This window comes from Carcharhinus amblyrhynchos, chromosome 11 (genome assembly GCF_965287045.1).
Source record: "Carcharhinus amblyrhynchos chromosome 11, sCarAmb.v2.hapA, whole genome shotgun sequence".
Classification (NCBI taxonomy): domain Eukaryota; kingdom Metazoa; phylum Chordata; class Chondrichthyes; order Carcharhiniformes; family Carcharhinidae; genus Carcharhinus; species Carcharhinus amblyrhynchos.
In genome coordinates this window covers 67,609,326-67,630,613 of record NC_137334.1, presented here as the reverse complement: position 1 = coordinate 67,630,613, position 21,288 = coordinate 67,609,326, and the positions used below count along the sequence as shown (strand labels likewise).

Sequence of the window (21,288 nt, the reverse complement as noted above, 5' to 3'; positions counted from 1 at the left end):
GTCTTTCCCGACTATTTTGCCTCGGACCGATCTCAATCTCCCATCCCATTGGAACTGACATTTGAGGTTCTGACACTATATATTCTCCCATCCAAAGGCTGCCTACTGCGATCTTTGAAATATCACCAGTTTCCATTTCAGCCTCAGCCGTGTAGGTACTGCTCTGAATATTCCAATGTGATTCCAATGAAAGTTCTATTTCTATACTCTCCATAAACTGCAGCTCATCTAAAACTGCAGCGCCCATCCTACTCCACAACAAATCCCACTCCCATTTCATCCTTATCTTTGCTAACCTCTATTGGCTCCCAGTCTTCCAATGCCTCAAAATTTAAATGTTCATCCTGTGTATAAATCCATGAGCCTGCAACAATTCCATCTCTAATTTCCACTAGCTCTACACCACTCTTCCACCAGATATCTGTTCCCCTGCCTTATGTACTTAGCCCCAACATTGACAGCTGTGCCTTCACCTGCATAGATCCCATACTCTGCCTCACTACCTTAAAATGTGCCTCTTTACCTAATATTTTGGCACTGCCGAATATCTCCTTTGTCATGGCACACATGTCTGTCTGATTCAGCTTCTGAAAAATGCTGCAGTATAATTTTTTATGTTAAAGGTTCTATATAAATGCAAGTTGTTGTTGACAGTTCTGTCCTGTTTAGTCCCCATCATTTCAAAATTGCCATTTTTAGCAATTCCTTAGAAAATCTAATTTTCAGTTCTAAATTAATTATTCTAGAATGGTTAACATTAGTAATCTTTGCTACATCAGTGAACTTATAAAATACTTCTACTCTCTGTCCAAAAAGCTAGACATGGAGATAAAGCGAAGAACTGAGTGCGTGTGAAAAACAGCAGTGAATAGGGCAAACTTTAGTCTGGACTATTCAAAAATCAGCGACTGTCTTTAATCTCAGAATACATAATATGTACATACCTTAAATATACATGCATGATTACCTGTTAAAAGGGCAAAGCAAAAGGTATTGCCCAGCAATATTACACTGGTGCACATCGAACAAGGTTTTGTTGGGAAAAAAAATCCTTTCACAAGTCCATATTCAATAACAGCTAAGAGATTCAACGTACCGCCTAAACTATACAATGAAGGTCTATTAAGCATATTTCAAAATGCAAGTCATAAGAATTGAAAAAGCAAAAAAGCCAAAATTTTAATCCTCTGCATCATAAAATTATTTCCAGTAATTGCAATATTCTCATTACAGTAATTACAAATGAAAAATAAGTAAATTTACTATCAAAATACAAAAGGACAATTTGACAGAACACGCAACAGAAATACACTATGTATGATCACTGATGCAAAGCATCTGTTGTTACAATCCTAACAATTTCATTTCAGCTACAAGATTCACTTAGGTGATTTAACCAAATCATATAATAATTGAAAAGTCTAGCATCTCAGGAGACCATGAATATCCAGAATGACTCGTAATGTTCACTTCTAATAACAGAACATTTATTCAAACGTTATGAACTCATCCTCCTGTGCAAGCCTCCAAACAAGGAAAAATTGGGAAATTAGACATTCAATGAATAGTCAGCATCTTTAATTATAGGAAGTTAAAACTCATTTACTTTAAACAGAAAATGCCCATACATCCTTTGAAAATAAATTCATCAACGAACCATACCTGCAATCTGGGTAGCATGTGGAACTAAGTATCCAAGCAACAATTTGCTGCATATTGATTTTATAACCAATAATGTAATTTCTGGCAGCCTCATTTTTAAATTACAATTAATTGCACCCAATATCCTACATTAAAGGGAGAATTTTATCTATGTATCCAAGAGCAATTTTCTTCTGAACCATTTACTTAGTAAACAATTAATGCAAATGGTAGGTCACTTTGCTTACCTCCAAATTATTACAAATTTAGTTTAAAGTTAGAAATTAATAATATGTTCAGCAAATAATGGACTGTAGATGCAAAACACACTTTGAACTCAGTTCTTGGTTGGTGAGTGGAAGGGCAGTAAGCTAATTCTCATTTTGATAACGCATTATATTTCACCAGGGCATCTTGATCATCTGATTAACATGTAATTGGACGAATTTAAACCAACATGCTGCGTTTTGGTGCTCTTTTCTCAGTTATATGACATCACCTTAAGCTTGAAAATTTTCAGAAAACATCCAAAAATTGGAAAAGTGCATTTTTCCAAATGCAATTTTCCAATATCACTCTTTCAACTAGAAAAGACTCTTCCACAAACATAATCATTGCCAATGTCTAATGAGATGGAACTTGCTTGCAAGGTTTTACTTCCTTGTGATGGCATCCTTGGCACAAAGAACTCATTCTAGCACAATCAAACTGAAGATTAGTGTTTGCCCATTGAAAAGGAATGAAGCTCAAAAAGGAAATCTGGAATTTAGGCTTCAGTCTCTTTAATTGACATCTTTTCATATTAGACTCATGAGAAAACAATCACGGAAATATAAATAAAACTTTCCAGTTTAAATAACTGACTGGTTTCCTTTAGTAAAATGGAAAACACTTCAGCATTGTTGAAAAACAAAGCAAAAGCTTTTTGTCTTGCACTCATTGGGACATTTGCAAGATTACCAAATGTAAATAGAACAAACTCATGAATGGGCCTAAGGTCACCATTTTCAATCCTGAAAAGTGCCCATTCTATCTCAGATCACCACTACGAGTCTATCGTGGGCAATCGGGATTAGTTTAGGGGTTAAAAAAAGGGGTGGCACAGACAAATTTGGCCAAAGGGCCTGATTTAACGCTGTAAACCTCTATGACTCTAAACCTCTACGACTGGAAGGAAAAAAAAGTCTCAAAAGTTTAAACAACAAGTGAAGCTAGCCATTTCACGCTGCTTCTATACGGTAGCAATACAAGTGGTGTTCATCACTAATAAATTGCTGACATCAGGCCAAAAAGACACTCTACCTACCACATAAATAAGTAATGTGATGTATGAAATTCAATGCCAGTGTGATATCAGCCAGGTATGGAGACTATGTCACAAAATTTTGGTGTGGATTGTATCAAACAGCATGTCTGTTCACAACAGGCAAGGTACTTACTGTATCCAACCAGTCCATGCTTGTAAAACCTAAAAAAAAATTATATATGCTCCCATGATTGGACAACAGTGGCACAATGGTTAGCACTACTGCCTCACAGTGCAGGGACTGGGTTCAATTCCCAGCTTGGGTCACTGTCTGTGTGAAGTCTGCATGTTCTCTCCATGTCCGTGTAGGTTTCCTCCAGGTGCTCCAGTTTCCTCCCACAGTCTGAAAGATGTGTTAATTAGGTAGATTGGCTATGCTAAATTCTCCCTCAGAGTACCCGAACAGGTGCCGGAATGTAGTAACCAGAGGATTTTCACAGTAAGTTCATTGCAGTGTTAATGTAAGCTTGCTTGTGACTAATAAATAAACTTAATTTTAACAAGCCTGCACATTCTAAGAGTTACGCAGTCAATCAATTTAAAATCAACAGGTTTGCAGTGTGGCACAGTTCCACTTACTGGAAGATATGTATATAAATACACAGATCCCTGCTCTATGCAGAGAGAAAGAGCATGCACACACATAATGCCTGTTTCAACTGAAAAAAATAGGTGACAGGCATGCTCTTTATTCCTTGGGGCAATGCCTTAACTGGAATCAACCTAACTGCTTTGAATTTAAACAATGCTTGGCAGTTAACTATGAGTTACGAGTTAACTGGTGCATTCTCCATGGCAACATCTGTACCAGGTCCACTTGCCAACCGATTAGTCATTCTCATTAAGTATAAATTGCTGTCCCTTTTCTACTTGGTGATCTTGCCAATGTCCTGACAAGTGCAAGATGAAAAACCTTTCTGTCTCTTTTTTCAGCAACACTCATGTTCTGTAGTTTTGTCCCTGGACAAACTTTGTTATGTGGTGTAAATGAGTTTTAGATTCAACATTAAGTTGATGACCAAAATAGTGCATTTGAAATCAATGGGTTAAAAAAAAAAGGAGAATATGTCCAATTATAGTAACTAAATGAAAATATTAAATAGTAAAACTGTACATCAAATATCAACCCCCCCTCCAGACATTATTTATTGTAGCTATGCCTTTGAAAAGTATATTTTAACAGAAATTGGAGGAATATTTAAAAGATAGTGTTGTATTGAAAATGTCATACTATCTTTTCAATTAAACACACTGCTTCCTGTATTTCCCAATTCATATCCGAAAAGAGATCATTCTATGATCATTTATAATCAGGGATAGCTTATAGCACATAATTAGTGACTGCTGATGCGTACCTGCTAATTGCTCTTGTATTGAAAATAATGGGTGGGAAGTCACAATTCTCCCCAAAAACGTCATTTTAATTTCATGTTAAATGAAGCTGGAATCTAACCTGTCATTATGTGTTAGCTTTCCAATTGTCCTTCCGTAGTCATAGCTCATCATCACAGTCAATGGTTACTCAAATTTGATATTGCTCTGATGACCAAATGTTTCATCCGTGCATAAAACCAACAACAACTTGTATTTATATAGTGCCTTTAAGTTTCAAGGCAGTTCAGAGAATTGTATAAACAAAAATGTCACGACATCACAAGGAGGTAATATGGAAATAGCCAAAAGCTTGGTCAAAGAGGCAAGGAAAAAGGAGAGAAAAAGTGATGGGGGGCCCAAGAGAAGGGATTACAGAGCTTCTGGCTTTGGCAGCTTAAGTTACAGTTAACAATGGTGGGGTTATTAAAATTGGGAATGCTCAAGAGGCTAGAGTTAGCTTGGAATGTTGTAGGGCTGATAGAAATTGTAGCGATAGGTATAGTCACATCATGGAAGGATTTGATGAAAAGGATGAGAATTTTAAAATTAAGGCACTACTTACCCGGGATGATAATGATTTTTCAAGATTTGGTGTAAATTAGAACACAGGTTGCAGAATTTTATATAATCTCAGGTTTGTGGAGGGCAGGACATAGAAGGCTGGCCAGGTGTGCTGCAGTAGGCAAGTTTACATATACAAAGGCACGGATGATTGTTTCAGCAGCAGATAAGCGGAGACAAGGGAGGATGCAAACTACGTTAGAGGTAGAAACAGATGACATTTGTGATGGTATGATATATAGTTGGAATCTCATCTTGGGATCAAATACAAAACCAAATCTGGTTCAGCCTCAGCTAGAGAGGGGGATGGTGTAAGTAGCTAGGAAAAAAAAAAAGAGTTCTGCGACAGGGACTGAAACAGGTTTAGTCTTCCCAATATATAGATTGAGGAAATTTCTGTTCATGCAGTACTGAATGTTAGATAAGCAGTCTGATGGCTTAGAGACAGAGGAGCAGTCAAAAGGGGCAATGAAGTATTTACAGCTAATTTGGCAGAAGATCTATCCTGAATCACATAGCATCAACGTGAAAACTATGACAGTTACTTAATCTTCTAAAAAGAATTCTAAGAAAAACATTCAAGCGGAAAACACTTATTTGAAAGATTTAAATTGTACAATTTTTAAAAAATATACATGAAACAGGCAATTGTATAATTTATAAATGAAAATTGTTACAACATATATTTCAGAAAAATAGCTACATTTAACACAAACGCACCCAGGGACATTTAATGACCCAAACAACATTTATACTAAAATGGTGCAGTTTTGCAGAGTAAATTCCAATCTACAATATATTTCATATAAATCCCAGCAGTAAATACCAACCTGTTTGAGGGTTCACGAGAATACTGCCAGGTGGTATGCCTGCAGCTTCCAAGGGAAGCAAAAAGAAGCTAGTGCTAGTAGGAATCACTTGCCCACTCATGCCACCATCAAAGGAAAGAGAATTACTAGTGTTGACAGCTGAATAGACGGCTGGCACACCATGAGTCTGGCTCATAGCTGTGACTGGAAGAGGCTGATGGGTGCGAGAGAGGGAACCCGTGGATGACCCTACACTACTAGAAGACTCTGAACCTGGGAAAGGAGTAATGAAAAATCTTTATCTAGAGACAGAAACATCATGCCTTTTTCCTTTCTATGCATCAAGATGAATTGTCTTAAGAGTTCAAACATGCACAATATTAGGAAAAAAAAAATCAGCAAATCCCCTATTGACTGTAACATATTAAAGTATTAAAGCACAAACAAACAACAATTTAACTGAGCAAACTTTTATCTTTGATATAACTGTATGCTACAGCATGCAGACTAAACAGTAGATGAAAGCACAACCTTCACAAATAATAATAAAAGCAGCCCCCTATTGAAAGATCAAGGTGTTAAGCAGCCAACATTGTTTCCAGTGATTTTTTGTTTCTATATCTAGTTACAAACATCACAGAACAAAAATGTTATTAAGAAAATCTAAAATAAGGCAAAAGCTCAGAACGTTACAATTAAATTAGCAATTCGGATGCGAGAGAAAGCAAAAGCAAGCTCATAGCAGACCAGAATACTATAACAGTAGACATAACGCTTGAATACAAAATATAATGGGGTTAACTCAAATTAATGTAGGCTAGTATATAATCCTCAGAAAAAAATAAAAAATATTAAATTTGAGTACAGAACAGCATTAGAAAGAGCATTAGAGAAGTGAATGGATAAACTAAATGGCAGATATACTCAAATGAACCAAATATTCTTGGATTGATTTGAAAGCATCTAATTGGAATGTGCATGTTTTTGAATTATTCTAAGAACACCTACAGCCCACATTACTTTGGATAACCAAAGAAACCTAAAACAGTATAGCACTAATTAGTCAAAAAAAGTCAGAAAGAGTAATTATTTAGAAATGACCGACTGGCTCCCCAATATTTCAGTATTTAAGTACATTACCTGGTGCATACCTAAGTCGTATGGACTAGGAGGCTCCAGGTTTGACTACTTATTTCAGTCAAGAAAGCAGAGATGCTATTAATGGTTTTGGCACCCCTGAGCTCAGGAATGCTAAAATCAGTTTCCTGCTACAGATCACTACACAGTGACCCAGGTTACGAATTACAAATGTACAGGTCCATCAAGTACAGGGCTCAGCTGCAGCATTCTCCCTAATCAACTAGTGTACGAACACTCAATGTGTCAGCTCAAGTATGAATAATGGTCAATTTGGTGAGGTGCTGGAGGGCTGCTGGCAGCTTGAAGAATCTTGCCTACAGCAGGAGCCCTCATCTTTGGGAAAGGAGAAACAAAAAACAAAAACCTTACAGTAGCTATTCAGTCAGGAAAAGGTGATGGGAAGTAGAAAAGTTGGTTTGGCCCTCTGAAAGCCAGCATTTGCCAAACTAGTACTTTACTGTGATAGTGCATTGCTGCATATGATAAGAATGTACCTGTTTTTGAAAGCCTGCCTGTACTTTTGCTGCTACCAGAGCTATCACCTCTTGCCAGTACAGAAATTCCACTGAAGCTGCTAGCTTTTGTCATTGCTGGTTTTAGGTTGCGGTTTGAGCTATCTGAATCTGTACTGCTCCAAGGACGTGGCTCTGACCACTTTAGCTCATTTTCAGTACTGCTCTGACGACTGTTGGAGGATCGCCCCGTTCCATCCTTATTTCCTCTGTGAGGTACAAAACAAACCTAACATTTATCTCAATTTTTCAACAATCCAAAACAAAAATGAAATTGTCAGAATTGTGTCATGCAAACAGATTTTCTGATTGAACAAGCTCTCCTGTACCTAAATATTTGTCGCCTTTGTTGTGTACTATTAGCAGTTTCTTCTTCTTGAATTCTGTTGGTATTAACAGAAGATTTCAGAATTTCATGCCAAATACCATGAAAAACTAATCAATTGAGTTTTTTTAAATCAGCACTAACCTTTTATCTGTAAAGTAATTGTCCTGGGAGAATGATAACTGAAACAAAAACACACATTTTAATTACATTGGCAAAACTACCAAAAAAAGAACCAAATAATAAACATTCATTATATTTTTACGCGACCATTCGATAAAATTAATATTCTTTGGTACCAACAATATACAAAAAAAGGCACACTCTTCACCATTTTCTGCATGTATAAGAACAATTAATTCAAAAAGGGCCCTTGTTGCACAAGCCAATGTTATAAGCAAACAGTGTACAATTTTATGCTCATCTCATCCCACTCACTAAAGAAATCTAAAGTCATGCAGTCTCAAGCAAAATCAAAAACCAATATCACACCAATAATATGCAAGCTGTTGATATAAAATACATTATTCAGTTATAAATGATCATTAGTTGAGCAGCTTTGCTGAATGATTGCAACATTTGTAAAAGCAATTATAGCGCTTTGAAAATAACTTTTGAATGTTTCTTCTTTAAAGAAGTCAACAATTCTTGACATACAATAAAAATCACTGGGCTAAATATCAAAATACTGGCATCCGGTATAAGAGCACAGTCTCGAGTGCATTTCAGGTCTTCAATACTAGTTTGAAGTGTCTAAACTTCCACATAGAAGCATATATATGTATATAAAATTCCATTATATAAAACTGCAGAAGTAGCATTGCTGAATAGTCACAAACATGCATTGAAATCATACTATAGCTGCTGTTAACTTGTTGGCTCCCCACCTCTCTCAGATGAGCAATGTACACTGCACTAAGCTCAGAAAAGAGAGAAAAACAAAATCTGCAGATATGGAGCATAGTATTTTGAAAAGGTGATCCACTTTTTAAATAACTTAAATGTTTTAAAAAATATTAATACCACTTAAGAAACTAATTTATTTTCTTGCTCTGTGAAAAACTACCAGTACAGGGGCATGAACAGCAGAAATGCTCTTAATAAGCACTGATGACCAGTACTGGGCACATTAAAAAATTTAGACTGCTTTCATGAAGATGTTTGGTGCTCTTAAGTGTTTTGATGCAAGTGCAATGGAGGGAAAATTCATCTTGAAAAGGAGCTTAAAGTGCTTCAGTCCTATATGCCATCTATCAGAAGCATTATTTATTTTCCCATTTCTTGAACCTCATATTCAAACACTCTGCTCTTGGACAACTGCTTATCATTTACCAGATCTGGATACCCATTTTTCCTATGCCATGGAGGCAAAAAATAGCATTGCATGTACTGTAGAACATCAAAAGTTGTGGCTGCAACTCCAAAGCACCCACTCCAAATTTAACCAGCGGTTCAAAACTCTGCCAAACACTCTTACAAGGGAACCTCAACATGGGCACTAATCTGCTCTGCAGAGAACTTTCGATTTGTGGCCATCTAATACAGTTAGAAACTAATCCATGATGTGAGCTGATAAACAAATTAGCTGTATATAAAATATACTCCCGCAAAATTCTGCGGGCTGCTCTTTTATGTACTACCTGCTCATGCAGAACTAAAGTTTTCAATTTTCTTACAAGGGAGTTTCTCCAAAACAAATAACTATTTATATTGTATGTGGAAAAGAGTTCCAGATGAATCAGCTGACTCCACAAAGATTTCCCGATTGAGGCTACCATTCAACTTTCAGTTTACTAACGTATCATATACTCCGAAATCTCCACAACCTAATCAGTCAAATCCAACACCTTCCAGATTTTCAACTACTCATACAGAGCTAGTAAGTCTATTTGCACATCCAATTTAAAACCATTTATTTACTTTTCTTCTTTCCCACCCTATACTTACATCTTGAGAAAATATCCTATCTCTGACCCGCTGATATTCCTCTTCCCTCTCCTCTATTGATTTGCTTCTTCTATCATCCCGCAATCTGATACGTATCTGGAAATTTTGAACACATCGTCTTCTTAGGAGATTGAAATATTTCAAAGTAAAAAAAAATTGAAGCTTTAACAATATCAAAAATATATTTTAAAAAAAAACAAATTCCAAAAGTGCTTTTTGGAGTTAAATTTGACTGTATAAATATGGCTACTCTCCTTTTGAAAAAAAAAGTGCTTTCTGGAAAGTAATTTTCATTCTCCCAAGGCAGTTCGTGCTTCCATCACAACTGCCTTGTCTTAATTCCAGATATTTTCCTAATTTTGCCTTACATTTCTATTCAGCGTTGTAACGGTTCATTCAAAAGAAATCACCTGTTTAAAAAGAGTGTAATTCTTTTATACTTCATTACTATGAAATATTCCATTAACACCTGTGTACAATCTCTTGGTTAGAAGAAATGATTTCAATTTCTGAATGATTATTTGTGGGTTGAACTGAAAGTAAACTGATCATCTAATGGTTAAGATCCACTTGAAAAATAAATCCTTCCAAGAAAAACACAAACCAGAACAACTTGGGCAGTCTTAGTCGTTAAAAAAAATGTCTTTGTTCATTTCAGAGAAAATCCCCACAAAAAAATTGTGAATGTTTCATAGACAAATATCTGCCACCATGTTAAACCCAACCTTTTCTACTACAAACAGTAATACCCTTCACATGCTTTTGCTGTTCTTTGTCAGAGTGTCAAATAATGCTTACTGCAGCGACCATATAGGACTTGATGCACAGGACATGTGGTACATAAATTACACATGGTGAACAACGTAAAATTAGCTGAATAAAAATTGAATATAACCTCTTTGCTACAGCGATTCGATTGAACTTAAGCATAATGGATGTAAACAAAAAGATTATGGTTTGCAAATTTCCAACAATTGAATTAAACTACGAAAATCAAATCAGAACTCACTGAACACTACCCAATGAATAAGTGGATTAAACTAAGCTATATTCTAGAGCAAATGATCTGAACCTAGCTAGATCCCTCCAACTTATTTGTAAACCCACCACATCCACAGAAGCAGTATGGGTGTAAATAGCACAATCTGTATATTATTTTCTTGGAATAACTGGAGGAAAAATGAAAGTTAATACTAGGTTCTGGCTGTATGGCAATTCTATATGCATTAGTCTGCTATTCTCTTCATACAAACATTTTGTACCAAATACAAAGCGTTCAAACATGATACAAAAATGATGTATTTGTAGAATACAAAACCAGAATATGACCTTTGTTCCAGAGGAATTTATAATTTTACGTTATTCTGATGGCTGTAAAACCTCTCGTTTTAGCACAGAGGTAGAATGCAAGACTGTGGATAAATTGAGCACTTACTTGGTTATCATCTTTGTCATTGCTTGGGTTATCTCGTTTTAGGATATACCTCTTCTGAAAATCATCAGTTGTATCATCTTTTATATGTTCACAAAACTTCTGATCAGGTCTGCAAGCAAATTGAACAATGACAATTACAGAATTATACAAATTATATATTGTTAAGTGATTGAAGACAAGCATTAAGCTCAAAGATTCTAATGTGCTCATAAAATAAAAGCAAATTTCAGTGGATACTGGAATCTGAAACAAAAACAGCAGGTCCGACAGTATTTTTAAAAAATTCATTTGTGGGACATGGGCATCACTAACTGCCCAGCATTTGGCTGTAAAGTGGGAGAGAGGAGTGTGCAGCAGGACCTGGGTGTTGTAATGCACCAGTCACTGAAGGTAAGCAGGCAGGTGCAGCAGGCAGTAATGGTGGCAAATAGCATGTTGGCCTTCATTGCAAGAGATTGAGTATCGGAGCAGGGATGTGTTGCAATTGTATAGGGTCTTGGTGAGGCCACACCGCGAGTATTGTGTGCAGTTTTGGTCTCCTGTTCTGAGACAAGATGTTCTTGCTCTCAAGGGAGTGCAATGAAGGTTAACCAGGATGATTCCAGGGATGGTGGAACTGATGAATGAGGAGAGATTGACTAGGTTAGGATTGTTTTCGCTGGAATTCAGACAAATGAGAGGGGGATCTCATACAGACTTATAAAATTCTAACAAGGCTAGACAGGGAAGATATTCCCAATGGTGGGGAAGTACAGAACCAGGTGTCACAGATTGAAAATTCAGGGTAGATCATTTAGGGTGAATGTAAGGAGACATTTCTTCACCCAAAGTGTGGTTGGTGAGCCTGTGGATTTCATTATCACAGGGAGTAGTTGAAGCCAAAACATTGAATGTATTCAAGAGGCGGCTAGATACAGCATTTGCGGCAAATGGGATCAAAGGTTATGGGGGAAAAAGCAGGATTAGACTATTGAGTTGGATGATCAGCCATGATTATAATGAATGGTGGAGCAGGCTCAAAAGGGCCAAATGGCTTCCTATAGTTCTGTGTTTCTATTGATTGCTCATCCCTAGTTGCCCTTAAACTAGACTATTTCAGAGGGCAGTGAAGAGTCAACCACATTGCTGTGGCTCTGGAATCACATGTAGGCCAGACCAAGTAAGGACAGCAGATTTCCTTCCCTAAAGGACATTAACGAACTAGATGGGTTTTTCCGACAATCGACAATGGTTTTGTGGTCATCAGTAGATTCTTAATTCCAGATATTTTTTATTGAATTCAAATTTCACCATGTGCACTGGTGAGATTCGAAACATTTTTTGCTATTGTATTCCTATTTCTGGGATTCAATACCAAAATTCCACACAAACTTCAAATCTCATTGCACATCAGTGAATTTTACATTTCTTGCTGCAATCACCCTGGTGGGTTCTGTGAACAAAGCATCAATTTAATGTCAAATCTCACACCGTGAAACTAAATTGCATGTCTAAACTTATTTACTGTTTTGAGAGGAAGGAGACTTTCATTATCATTGGAACTACATTCAATCCTGGGTCCTTTAAGGATTAGGGCTTAACCAATTGGGCAGCTTAAAAGTTTATTGTGAAACATATTTGCATCAATCTGCTAGCACCATTTTTAGCTGAAAGAGATAGTTAGACTGCTCAAGTTCAAGTGATGCTCACATTCAGAGTTAAGGGTTTCTTTAAACTTTAGTACTGGAAGGGAGTTAAAAGCAGGTGATTATCCAGTCTTAATTGTTTTAACTAATTTATGTCTCACTTGTCATCAGTGTAGCTATTTACTGTAATTTCCACGATTGAAATAGGCACTTTGGCTAGGCTTTAAGCACACTTTCGAGATTCCTTCCTGTAAATAAGGAAGGTTTTTAAATTTTGTTATTTGCATTTGAGAATGAAGGACTTTTTGGGGAAAGAAAGGAATAAAGAAAGCTTTATTATGGAAATTTCAAACCCACTTCACACCAGATATACTAACCTTTGCATGTTTGTAAATGTACAAGCAAGATTTGCAAAGCCTGATATACTATAATAATGTCGACAAACCATGAGAACCCTCATGCAAACTTTTTATACGTGAGTAGTGGAGACTGTGCTTAATATTACAGTGGATATAATTTGACTGTGCTTGAAAAATGTTCAATGTTGTTAACATTTACTATGTATTACACAGTTTATGTCATCAAATAATGTCATTTCAAATCCGTTACCATCTTTCCAGCAATTTCCTGCCTTAATCTATCAAATTACATTTCTTCATGTCACAACACCAAAAAGGCAACAACATGCTCTTGAACAATGGTACCTCCTGTACCCCTCTACAGCCTGACATGGTTGACTACATCACATACCTCCAAATCTTCTTCTCTGTTGTCCAGTTCAAGGAGATCATGGCCTTCGCTTGGTATTGCTCTTACATATCTAACCATTGTCATGGCAGTTTCCTATTCACGAACTATTACCTCTGTAATCCTCAAGGAATTTATCTTTCATCCTATCCTTATCTATATGATGTTCCTTGGCAGCATCATACAAAGACAAGGGCTAATATCCACTGTACATGGACAATTCCCCACGTCACTTTTCTTGATCCATCTCCTGCTTTGGTTTTCAGACTACTTGTCTGACATTCAGTCTCATGTAAATGAGAAGTTGCTGTGACAAAACATGCAGAGCCAAAGTTTTAGTTTTAAGTTCCTGTCACAACTGTGCACTTAGAAATAAACTTAATGTGGTAACCTGGTCACTACCACATCAGACTGTTTACAACTTTGGCAGGAACTTTCAAAAGTTAATGGAGGAGTTTGTGGGAAAGCAAAGGGACATCTGGTAAGTGGGATGCTTTCAAAAATGTGTTAACCAGGGTTCAGGGTAAGCACATTCCTCAGAGAGAAGGGCAAGGCTGGATGACTTGGGATATTGAAGCCCTGGTCAAAATGAAGGAGGCAGCAATGACATGCACAGACAGCTGGGATCAAGTGAATCCCTTGAAGAGTATAGGGGTGTAGGTGTAGGAATTAAGAGAGAAATCAGGAGGGCAAAAAGGGGACATGAGTTTTGACAGATAAGGCAAAGGAGAATCCAAAGAGCTTCTATAAATACATAAAAGGGCAAAACAGTAACTAGGGAGAAAGTAGGATCTCTTAAGGATCAACAAGGTCATCTACGTGTGCGGATCCACAGGAGACAGGTGAGATCCTATAAGAATATTTCTCATCAGTGTTTACTGTTGAGAAAAAACATGGACATTAGAGAACTTGGGGAAATAAATAGTGATGTTTTGAGGAGTGTACATATTACAGAGGAGGTGGTGCTGGAAATTTTAAAGCACAAAGTAAATCAATCCCTGGGACCAGATGAAGCGTATCTCAGCACATTGTGGGAGGCTAGGGAGGAAATTGCGGGTCCCCGAGCTGAGATATTTGAATCAGCGATAGTCACAGGTGAGGTGCCTGGTGATTGAAGGGTGGCAAATGTTGTGCCTTTGTTTAAAAAGGGTTGCAGGGAAAAGACTGACCACTGAGCCTCACATCTGTGCTGGGCAAGTTGTTGGATGGTACTTTGAGAGACATGATCTACAGGCATTTAGATACGCAAGGACTGATTAGGGACAGTCAGCATGGCTTTGAGTGGAAAATCATAGAAACAGAAAAACTGCAGCACAAACAGGCCTTTCAGCCCACAAGTTGCGCCGAACATGTCCCGACCTACTAGGCTTACCTATAACCCTCCAAGTTCCACGTACTTATCCAATAGTCTCTTAAAAGACCCTATCGAATCTGCCTCCACCACTACTGCCGGCAGCTGATTCCACGCACCCACCACCCCCTGACATCTCCTCTGTACCTACTCCCCTGCACCCTAAACCTGTGTCCTCCTGTGGCAACCATTTCAGCCCTGGGAAAAGCCTGTGAGAATCCACTTGATCAATACCTCTCATCATCTTATCATGTCTCAAAACTTTCACTGAGTTTTTTTTGAAGGGGTAGCAGTTGATGTTGTCTACATGGACTTTAGCAAGGCCTTTGACAAGGCACCGCATGGTAGGTTGATGCATAAGGTTAAAGCTCACAGGATCCAGGGTGAGGTATTTAAATGGATACAAAATTAGAGGGTGGTTGTAGAGGCCTACGACCAGCAGTGTGCCTTAGGGATCAGTGTTGGGTCCACTGATATTTGTCATTTATATTAATGATTTGGATGAGAATATAGGAGGCTTGATTAGTAAGTTTGCAGATGACACCAAAATTGGTGGCATAGTGAACAGTGAAGAAGGCTATCTTGGATTGCAACAGGATCTTGATCAATTGGGCCAACGGACTGACGACTGGCAGATGCAGTTTAATTTAGATAAATGAAGGTGATGTATTTTGGTAGATTGAACGAGGGCAGGGCTTACTCGGTTGATGGGTGTTAGGGAGAGTGAAAGATATCTAGGGGTACAGGTTCATAGTGGAGTCACAGGTGGACAAAGTGGTGAAGAAGGCATTCAGCATGCTTGGTTTCACCGGTCAGAACACTGAATACAGGAGATGGGATGTCTTGAAGTTGTACAAGACATTAGTAAGGCCACACTTGGAATACTGTGTGCAGTTCTGGTCATCCTATTATAGAAAGGATATTATTAAGCTAGAAAGAGTGCAGAAAAGATTTACTAGAACTTGATGGTTTGAGTTATAAGGAGAGGCTGAATATACTGGGACTTTTTTCCTCTGGAGCGCAGAAGGCTAAGGGCTGATCTTCTGGAGGTCTATATAATAATGAGGGGCATAGATCAGCTAAAAAGTCAAGATCTTTTCCCAAAGGTAGGGGAGTCTAAAATTAGAAGGCATAGGTTTAAGGCGAGAGGAGAGAGATACAAAAGTGCCTACCGGGCAATTTTTTCACACACAGGGTTGGGAGTGTCTGGAACAAGCTGTCAGAGCTCGTAGTAGAGCTGGGCATGATTCTGTCTTTTAAAAGCATTTCAACAGTTATATGGGTATGATGGGTATAGAGGGATATGGGACAAATACAGGCAATTGGGACTAGCTTAGGGGTTTTTAAAAAAAAAGGTGGCATGGACAAGTTGAGCCGAAGGGTCTGCTTCTATGCTGTAGACTTCTACGATAGCCAAGTTCTGATCACACAATCCTTTACATTACAAAGACCAGTTGTATCCACATCCAAGTGTTCCACTCCATGTCCCTGCTGATCAACACTGGTTTTGAGCCCTCACTACCTCAACTATATAAATGCATTCTAATATCCGCAGCTCCATCAGCCCTACAATTCAACACTCATCCACAACTGGCAACAAGGGTTTCAGCCATGTAGGCCTATCGTTTTGAATTCTCCACCAAAACCCATCTGATTGTCAAGCTTCTTTTTTCTACCTTACAATCTTCCTTAAAACCCAACTCATTGACCAAGCTTCTGGTTACTCTTCCCAACATGTTCCTTGTTGGTTCAGTTTAAATGTATTTATCAGTGTCACAAATAGGCTTACATTACCACTGCAATGAAGTTATTGTAATGAAGTTATCCCCTAGTCGCCACACTCTGGTGCCTATTCAGGTACACTGACGGAAAATTTAGCATGGCCAATGCACTTAGCCAGCATGTCTGTCAGACCGTGGGAGCACCTGGAGGAAACTTACACAGACAGAGAATGTGCAGAGTCTGCACAGACAGAGACCCAAGTCGGGAATCAAACCTGGGCCCCTGGTGCAGTGAGGTGGCAATGCTAACTATTGTGCCACCATACCACCCTTTTTTTGTTTTAGGTGTATGCGTCTGTGAAGTGTCTTGGGATATTTTTGGCTTTCAAGATCTTTTATGAATGCTGGTTGTGGCGATTGTAATATTAAGTCAGAATGGTTTCTTTTGCCCCATCCCTGAATATCCACCAAATCCAAAAATACAACCAAATATTTAAACTTAATTATAAACAAAAACATGTCAGAAGTTAAATCACTTACATTCTTGTGTTGCTAGTTTTGTTTATAATCACAGCTTTGCCCGTTTGGTCAACATTGTGATCCAAGCCGAAGTATGCAGCCACTCTGTGCAACAACATCCTGTGGTAGGAGGTCATTGGAGGAAACTTCCTATATTGAATACTAAAGAGAAAAAAGAGACAACGTTGGTGTGGCAACTCACAAGCTGTGAAAATATATTTGGCTTAGGGATTATCAGCTCTTACTTGTTATTACTGATAAAATCCAGAATTTCCTGTTCTAACTTCAGCAACATCATTCTATCCCTGGAGAACAAAAAACAACATCTTCAGTTGCCAAATATGCTACATAGTTCAAACGTTTACAACTTAAAAGCAGCTAGAAACAATATACTTTTAAATTCCCTGTAAGCACGATGCAATATTTCCAACAATGAACCTTTTGCCAGCTGACAAAGTTGTGATTGCTACGGCCAGTATGCATGCCCAATTGCTTAAGAGGGACTTAATGCATTAATCTAGTTATGCAACAGTTGACTGATCTACATTAATTTGAAACTTTTTTAAAGAAATTTAGTGTAAATAAATCAAGGAAGGGCTTTAAATTCATCTCACTGGAGAACAAACTTACATGCCAATAAAGTATCAGGGAGACAAGTGAGGGACACTGGATTGGCAAACTGTTCCTCTATGTCATTTCTGGTGACGGAAGTTGAGAACAACGTTAACCCTTTGTGGCAGACTCAGAACCTGATACCCTCAAGAAACCTGTGGGATTCTTCTCATTTAGCTCCAGGAAATCTGGCAAATCAATGTCCTAATAGATACAACAGTTTTAGAAGCATTGTGAATTGCTGCTGGTTTATCTGGTTAAATACGCCCAGCCTGCCAGCCCACAGCTTGTCACCCAAACACATACGACTCAAGTAAGTGGAATGTCTCTCTACGGGAATGCAGTTCATGAAAATAAAAGTTTTGCCTGGCTGAATTTTTTAGTAATTTGGGGCCTCTTTAAAATCAAATAATATTCATTATATTGTGCTTTTCATAATCAAACCACTAGCTAGGTAATAATAGCTTAAGAAGTGCAGTCACTGCTATTTTGTGGGCAATGTGATAAGCAGCCCATTTGCTCATAAAAAGACTCTTCAAACTGCATTGAAATGAATGAGTTAATTGCTTGATTTTTCAAGGCGTTGCTTGAAATCAGATTTCCTAGATGTGCTAAACTGGCACTTATTACAGGAGCAATAGCTGCAATATTTCTTTATAATCACTGCTGGAAAGTGCATGTGCATACATCAAGGGAAAACAAGAATGCACAGAACTAAACTTGTCTTTGGAGCAGTAGCTGACATGCCTCTAACAGTCGCTGTCATTGCTCAAATGAAGTATGAAGCCCTATCCCACACCCTTCAGGTGAGAGAAAGAAACATTTGGGGAGAAATACATTCCATGCTTGTACTCTTGCACAATGTTGCATATAGTTATTTGTAAATAGAGACATTTATTTTGTTATTTATTCTCAAAGTACAATGGTTGCCCTAAAGCACAACCACAACTATTTGCTATCTTTGTAGTGATTTTGTACCAGCTAGTTTGTATCAAACACATCAGATTTAAAGGCCCAAAATTCCTCTGAAGACTTGGTGCTGCTTTCAGGTCATTAAAAAACACACCCTCACATAAAAGACTATAACTTTGCTCAGGTTTCTCTTTTAGCTTAGGGTTTCGGAGAAAAATGGTGATTGTCATTGGCCATTGCACCAATGATGGTGGGTAGATCCAGCTGTAGCATGAATGCATTCCTATCAACTGTTGCACTTCCAGCATTTAATGTATTTTAAAAACAACTTAACTTCTCAACTTCAGCCCCAACTAAAGTCAGCAGGAGCCTGGGTTGAAGTGAGGAGGAATATTACAGTAGTTTAAAAGCTGAACAAGAGGAATATAGAAATAATAACTGTCTAAGCTAATAAGATTGCAATTTTTGGAGATAAAATCTTTTGTCAAATTTAACCAAAAATAAAATCATTATTCAATCATTTTCATTGTAGGCCAACATGGAGTAATTCTACGATATGCATTATAGCAGCATCTCATAAGTTATGGCACATGGTAAGTCTATTCAGTTCCACAGTATATCAATGGATCAACTACATCTATTTTAATCCCACTGCTCTGCTCATTCCCTCAGCATCATGGCTGTGTTCCTGCTCCCAGCTTACAAGCAAAAACTAAAATGGGAGAATCTGTCAAAGTCTCTAATGTTGGTCTGAGGAATCAGATGATCTCCTACAGGACTACTTAGTCAGTAGAATGAGTGCACCACTATGGGAACTGACTTCATTAGTAAGCGTGTGGAAGACTGGGTGCCAAAGAAGCAAATCCATGTGCTTCTCAACCAGAAACCATGGAAGCACAGGGATATCCACTGCCTGCTAACAGTCTGAGGCGTTCAAGTCAGGCAATCCTGACTTATACAAGAAAGCCAGATATGATCTATGGAGATCCGAAGATGCCAAAAGACAGTATCAAACCAAGCTAGAGTCCCAGGCTAGCCACGCTGACCCCCGGCAACTATGGCAAGATCTGCAAGACATAACAGGCTACGAGGTGAAGGCAGGTAAAAATCGCTGGCTCCCATGCACCACTCCTAGATAAGCTCAATGCATTCTATGCCCGCTTTGAGCGAGGAATCAGCAAGAGCATGCCCTCCATCCCGCAAGCCTCAGGCAAACTTGTATCTGAGGTCACCATTGCCGACATCGGAGCAGCCTTCTCAAAAGTCGACCTACAGAATGCAACTGGCCCAGATGGGGTACCTGGGTCCTGCATGGACCAGTATTTGCAGACATCTTCAACCTCTCTTTACACCAATCTGAGGTCCCTACCTACTTCAAGGCGACCATCATCCCGGTACCAAAGAAAAGCCAGTGTGCCTTAATAACTATCATCTGGTGGCTCTGACATCCATAATTATGAAGGTTAGTCATGGCACAAATCAATTCCTGTCTCCTAGATTGCCTGAATCCACTACAGTTTGTGTATCACTGCAACAGGTCCACAGCAGACGCCATCTCCCTGGCCCTACACTCAACCCTGGAACACCTGGGTAATAAAGATAACTATGTCAGACTCCTATTCATGGACTACAGCTCAGCCTTTAACTTCGTTATTTCTATGAGTCTCATCTCTAAACTTCGTGGCCTGGGGCTCAGCTCTTCCCTCTGCAACTGGATCCTCGATTTCCTAACTCGCAGACCACAGTCAGTAATAGGCAACAACAACACCTCCATGACCTTCTTCAAACACCAGTGCCCGACAAGGCTGTGTTCTCAGTCCCTTACTATACTCCTTATACATCTATGACTACGTGGCCAAATTCCCCTCCAACTCGATTTTCAAGTTTGCTGATCCAACCCACTGTAGTGGGTTGGATCTCAAACAATGGATGAAAAACAGTACATGAAGGAGATAGAGAACCTGGTGAACTGGTGCGACGACAATCTCTGCCTCAATGTCAACAAAACGAAGGAGATAGTCATCCACTTAAGAATGTAGTGGAGGGCATGCCTGATTACAATCAATGGGGATGAAGTAGAAATAGTCGAGAGCTTCAAGCTTTTAGGTGTTTAGATTACCAACCTGTCCTAGTCCCTCCATGCTGACGCTATAGTTAAGAAAGCTCACCATAACCTCTACTTTCTCAGGAGGCTAAAGGAAATTTGGCATGTCTGCTACATATCTCATCAACTTCTACAGATGCACCATAGAAATCATTTTTTCTGGTTGTATCACAGCTTCGTATGGCTCCTGTTCTGTCCAAAACTAAATAAACTACAAAGACTTATGAATGAAGCCCAGTCCTTCACTCAAACCAGTCTCCCATCCACTGACACTGTCTACACTTCCTAATGCCTTGGAAAAGCAGCCAGCATAATCAAGGACCCCATTCAGCCAGGACATTCTCTTCTGCCTTCTTCCATTGGGAAAATGGAACAAAAGTCTGATGACACATCCTGAAATTGACTCAAAAATAACTTCTTCCCTGCTGCCAACGGACTGTGGAATGGACATACCTTGCATTAAGTTAATCTTTCTCTACCCTAGCTATAACTGTAACACTACATTCTGTACTCTCTCCTCTTCTTTGTGAATGGCATGCTTTGTCTGTATAAGCACGCAAGAAACAATATTTTTCACTATATACTAATACATGTGACAATAATAAATCAAATGAAGTCAAATCATTAAAAACTTGTACTTTTACAAT

General features: G+C 38.5%; 1 protein-coding gene across 11 annotated transcripts in view; it reads right to left on the bottom strand.

Annotated features, from left to right (window-relative positions):
- r3hdm1 (R3H domain containing 1) overlaps nucleotides 1–21,288 on the bottom strand; it is a 134,424-nt gene that overhangs the window by 69,906 nt on the left and 43,230 nt on the right. For 8 of the 11 annotated variants that reach the window (XM_080199340.1, XM_080199341.1, XM_080199338.1 and 5 more), the window contains 8 exons: nucleotides 17,259–17,318; nucleotides 17,035–17,175; nucleotides 11,051–11,159; nucleotides 9,616–9,711; nucleotides 7,813–7,850; nucleotides 7,673–7,726; nucleotides 7,326–7,552; nucleotides 5,713–5,964 (listed from right to left, as the gene is read on the bottom strand). In XM_080199340.1, the coding sequence (XP_080055466.1) occupies nucleotides 5,713–5,964; nucleotides 7,326–7,552; nucleotides 7,673–7,726; nucleotides 7,813–7,850; nucleotides 9,616–9,711; nucleotides 11,051–11,159; nucleotides 17,035–17,175; nucleotides 17,259–17,318 (977 nt within the window). The remainder of the gene's footprint in view (nucleotides 1–5,712; nucleotides 5,965–7,325; nucleotides 7,553–7,672; nucleotides 7,727–7,812; nucleotides 7,851–9,615; nucleotides 9,712–11,050; nucleotides 11,160–17,034; nucleotides 17,176–17,258; nucleotides 17,319–21,288) is intronic. The other 3 variants (XM_080199348.1, XM_080199349.1, XM_080199343.1) reach the window with 2 other exon arrangements.